The 5,000-nt window shown below is 45.7% G+C and overlaps 1 protein-coding gene across 1 annotated transcript in view; it reads left to right on the forward strand.

The window, feature by feature from the left end:
- The window catches only part of myo10 (myosin X), a 42,203-nt gene that overhangs the window by 22,418 nt on the left and 14,785 nt on the right, over nt 1–5,000 (forward strand). Inside the window, 5 exon segments of the mRNA XM_042709501.1 lie at nt 2,587–2,704; nt 3,106–3,212; nt 3,689–4,016; nt 4,499–4,651; nt 4,653–5,000. The exon segment at nt 4,653–5,000 is cut by the window's right edge and continues 669 nt beyond it. Of these exon segments, the coding sequence (XP_042565435.1) occupies nt 2,587–2,704; nt 3,106–3,212; nt 3,689–4,016; nt 4,499–4,651; nt 4,653–5,000 (1,054 nt within the window).

The raw sequence follows: 5,000 nt of genomic DNA on the forward strand, positions 1-5,000 counted from the left end.
TGACCCAAACAAATCAAATACGGTTTTTCTCCTGATCCACCAATCAAAACGGAGTTTTATCATTTGAACGCGAGTTGCACATAAAGTTTCGAGTATAAAAAAAACCCCGCAGGCATTGGTAAGCGCTCACCCTGAGACAACACTCTGCAGAGTTTGTTCAATTTCTCTTGTTTCCTGTATCATTCAGATATTCATTGCTTTATAAACAGTCTTTTTAAAGACTCACTCCTTCCTTAGTAATACCTAACTGCGCTTGCAGTAGGTCTATTCGTAGCCTATTCTAAGGAGTAATTTGCTCCACAGTCTTTTGAAAAAGCTCGTAGCCCCGAGAGCTAGCCTAGCTAGCTACCTTCCTTCCAACTGCAGCTAGCCCTTTTCTCCTTAACACCTACCTTTTCATTTTTGTATCATCCACCGTGTTGCAACAAATAAAACACCAGCACTTGAATACCTATTTTGTGCTGTCCCTGTCTACATTGGTGTACAGTTAGTTTAGTTAGGAATCATTGCCTTAGCACAGCCTTAGCCTTATCCATTATTCGTGTCGTTCACAAACCACACATACAAGAACACGACGTTGAAATTTAGAACTTTATTACTTCACACACACTGTATCAAGCAAACAAACACAACTATGGACACGTTTCTGATTCGTAAAAGTCAGAAAGAGAAGCCTGTGGACTTCTTTAAACATGAATGTGATGGCCTCCAGCAACAACGAACCACCATCTCCAAGCAGTGTCTGGAGGCATCTTATGTAGTTGCTCATAGAATTGCTAAGCTTGGCCAACCCCATACAATTGCCGAAACACTGATTTTGCCGGCCGCGCAAGACGTGTAGAATAGGAGCTAAACTCTTATATATTGACATTGTATCACGCCAAATATCAGAAATCAGTTTGGGTCCTATTTCAAAGAGGACTACCGTTCATTCGCCTAAGTTCGGGATCCATTTCTCTGCTCAGCAGACGAGCTGTCAATAGACATGAAAGAGCAGCTGAAGAGTGACAGTAGACTTAAGCATCTCCCCTATTTCGTCATTCTGGATAGCAATGATCAGCTTTGCGACATAGCCTTAAAAATGCTCCTCCTTTTCGCGTCGACATATTTGTGCCAGGCAGGCTTTTCAAGACTGACTGCGCTCAAAACTAAATTGCGCAACCGCGCACAGATCGAGGATGACTGAGGATATGTTTGTCAAACATTGCCCCAAGATTTGAGAACCTTTGCAGTGCAAAGCAGGCTCATGTCTCACATTGACAGACCTGTAGGATTTTTTTTGTAAAGATCACAAGAGGACCATAATAATAACAGTATCCAAATGATAGCAATAATAACACTCATTATTATTATGATAATAATACAATAATAATAATTGGTCGATAATCATTAATTATAATAATAATAACATAATGATTGTGATAATAATGAATAGCCTACTAATAGGCCTACTATTACTGATAATAATAATAACAATAATAATAATAATAATAATAATAAATAGTTATAATAATTGTCTGTATGGGCCTAACAATAGCCTAACCTTGACATGTCAGGCCTATCAATAACAATATGCTATCTATCTATCTATCTATCTATCTATCTATCTATGGTGGTGTAGTTGAGGGTGGTGGCGGCGGGCCGCGCGCTGGGGGGGCCCCAACTACCCCTAACCAGCTTTGGGGGGGCCCAGCTTGCAAAAGTTTGAGAACCCCTGGTTTAAGGTAATTAAAAGTTTCCTTAGCTAGCACAGCAATTCGACAACCATAACCAGGAAACACAACTTTAGCTGCAAAGTTTAATTTCTCAAAATCAGCTCACCAATAAAAAGCGGTCTTGGGTTCAAAGTGACTACAACCACTTGTGTGATGTTAAATGGCTTCACATAGACATTAAACAATCCTAAGAGAAATAATGGGAAATCGACGGAAGAAGGGCTTACTCTGATATCAATGTAATGTTAGCGAATATTGCTATTGCTAATATTTAGTCTCCGCTGTTCGTCCAAAGCCAAATCGATTCTCGAGATTCCAAAACATTTCATGAGCAATTTGGCTTTGAATGTGAGTAGTCGATCGAGTTATCTTCTGTCCCGTCGTTTGAAGCAAACCTTTTAGCTCCGGGACTGGTCTCCCATTATTTAACATTTCACGTTTGGATTGAAAGTCCAGTTTCCAGGCTCTTGCACGCCCCCTTCATTCAGGCAGAGGTACTGTTTGCCTCCCCTCTGTGCTTTTTTACTGCTATGCAGGTTTATGTCAGATCAGCAAGACTAAAAAGGTTCTACACATACGTGAAATACATGACCTATTCTATGCATAGAAAGGACATATAATACAAGTGTCCACAAATACTACAGTGGTGACAAACAACGAGAAAGCAAAAGGCATGCGCACAATCTGAGATGAGGCGCTGCTCGTCGCTGCCTCACCTCGCATGTCTCCTCTCTGTTTGAACAGGTGAGTGTGTGTGTGTGTGTGAGTGTGTGTGAGTGTGAGTGTGTGTGTGATATGTGTTTAGGGTCGTGTGTGTGTGAGTGTGTGTGATACGTGTTCAGGCTCGTCTGATGTTATTGATTATTTGTAGGTACCGGATGCTTCTGAAGGGGCGGGGCTTGCAGCCAGATGGTGTGAAGGGGCGGTGCCTGCAGTTACTCCACGCGTATGACAGCGGTGAATCTGATTGGCAGATTGGGAAGACCAAGGTGAGATACAGTCCCTTACCCATAGATATATATAAAGGCTAGATGAGGGGGTGTGAGTGTGTGTGTGTGTGTGTGTGTGTGTGTGATCATAGATATATATAAAGGCTAGATGTCTCGTCCGCGTGGCCAGCCAACGGAGTTGAACGTCCGCACATGGCGGCCATCTTGCCCCGGGCAGCTCGCTCACCCATAACATTGTGTTGGTATTGGTATGTACTTTTAAAATAACCATAACTTGCTCAATTTTCAACCGATTGTTAAACGGGTTGGTTTGTTATAAACGTCAGTCCCTTACCCCAGTCCCTTACCCCAGTCCCTTACCCCAGTATGTGTGTGTGTGTGTGTGTGTGTGTGTATCTGTGTGTGTGTGTGTGTGTGTGTGTGTGTGTGTGTGTTTGTAGGTTTTTCTCAGAGAGTGTTTGGAGGCTGTGTTAGAGAGGCAGAGGGACGCTGAGATTCTTAAAGCAGCAACTCTCATCCAGGCCCATGTGTTAGGATACTTACAGAGGTACAGTACACACACACACACACACACACACACACATGGATACTAACAGAGGTTCAGTACTAACACATGGATACTTACAGAGGTTCAGTACTAACCACACACACACACACACACACACACACACACACACACACACACACACACATGGATACCCATTTGCACACACACACACACACACACACACACACACACATGGATACCCATTTGCACACACACACACACACACACACACACTCACTCAGACACATGGATACTAACAGAGGTTCAATACTAACTCAACTCAGACACATGGATACCCATTTGCACACACACACACACACACACACACACACACACACACACACACACACACACACACACACACACACACCCACACACACACACCCATTACATTACTGACAGTTCTATTTGTGTTTGCTTTTATTTGTTTGTTACTGTGAAGCTTTCCCATCAATTATTAATTTCTCTGTCACTAGGAAACAGTTTTGTCGGCTGCTGCAATGCATCGTGGTCCTTCAGAAGAGCTTCAGAGCATTGCTATGGCGACAGCGCTACCGGAGGGTACGCTGGGCCACGGTGGTCTTCCAGAAGGTTCTCAAGGGTCAGAGAGCACGCTGCACGTACAGGCGTCTGCTAGAAGAGAGGAGGAGAGAGGAGAAGAGAGGAGAAGAGAGGAGGAGAGAGGAGGAGAGGCGAGAAGAGAGGAGGAGAGAGGAGGAGAGAGGAGAAGAGAGGAGGAGAGAGGAGGAGAGGCGAGAAGAGGAGAGAACAAGAGAGGCTTCGGCCGCGAGACAAATCCAGCAGGTACTTTACTTTAGGAAAGGATGAGCCTGTCTGCATTGTGAATGTAATTAATAAGCCAGTGTGTGTGTGTGTGTGTGTGTGTGTCTGTGTGTGTAAATGTGATTTATAGGACAGTAAGTGTGTGTGTGTGTATGTGTGAATGTAATTTATAAGCCAGTGAGTGTGTGTGTGTGTTTGTGTGTGTGAATGTGTGTGTGTGTGTGTGTGTGTGTGTGTAACCCATGACCCTAAACCTAAGTGTAGTCCCGCTGGTCCCATCTGTATCTGATCCATTTTTGATCTCATTTGAGTGCAGATGTTCCATAGGGTTGACCCCTGACCCTAACCCTATCCCTATCCCAGTGCAGATGTTTTGACTGATGGAACTACTCTGTAATGTTTGTAATGTCTTTTGTGTGAGTGAATCCCTCTTTGAAATCTTTGGTGTGTGTATGTGTGTGTGTGTGTGTGTGTGTGTGTGTGTGTGCTCATTCTCTGGACAGAGAGCAGACGCCCAAGGCCAGTCAGAGTTCGTTGTGTCTGAAGTCTCACCTCAGAAGAGCACACACCCATCTGCAGACTTACTGACGTGTCAGATATTACCAGTTGGTGAGGCGTTGCCGGGCGACGAGGCGTTGCCGGGTGATGATGCGTTGCCGGGTGACGGTGTGTTGCCGGGCGACGATGCGTTGCCGGGTGACGTTGTGTTGCCGGGTGATGATGTGTTGCCGGGTGATGATGCGTTGCCGGGTGATGATGCGTTGCCGGGCGATGAGGTGTTGCCGGGCGATGGTGTGTTGCCGGGCGATGAGGTGTTGCCTGGGTGGCGACGGGGCATTGCCGGGTGGTGACGGTGTGTTGCCGGGCGACGAGGCGTGGCAGGTGGAGGAGATCCTGCGTCTGGAGCGGGAGATGGAGCGACTGCGGCGGCGGAAGGAGCAGACGGAGCGCAGCCTGGGGGCGGAGTCTCTGCAGCGGCTGCAACGCATGCGTGACCTGCAGCTG

The sequence above is a fragment of the Clupea harengus genome, chromosome 13, assembly GCF_900700415.2.
Source record: "Clupea harengus chromosome 13, Ch_v2.0.2, whole genome shotgun sequence".
In the NCBI taxonomy this organism is placed as follows: Eukaryota; Metazoa; Chordata; class Actinopteri; order Clupeiformes; family Clupeidae; genus Clupea; species Clupea harengus.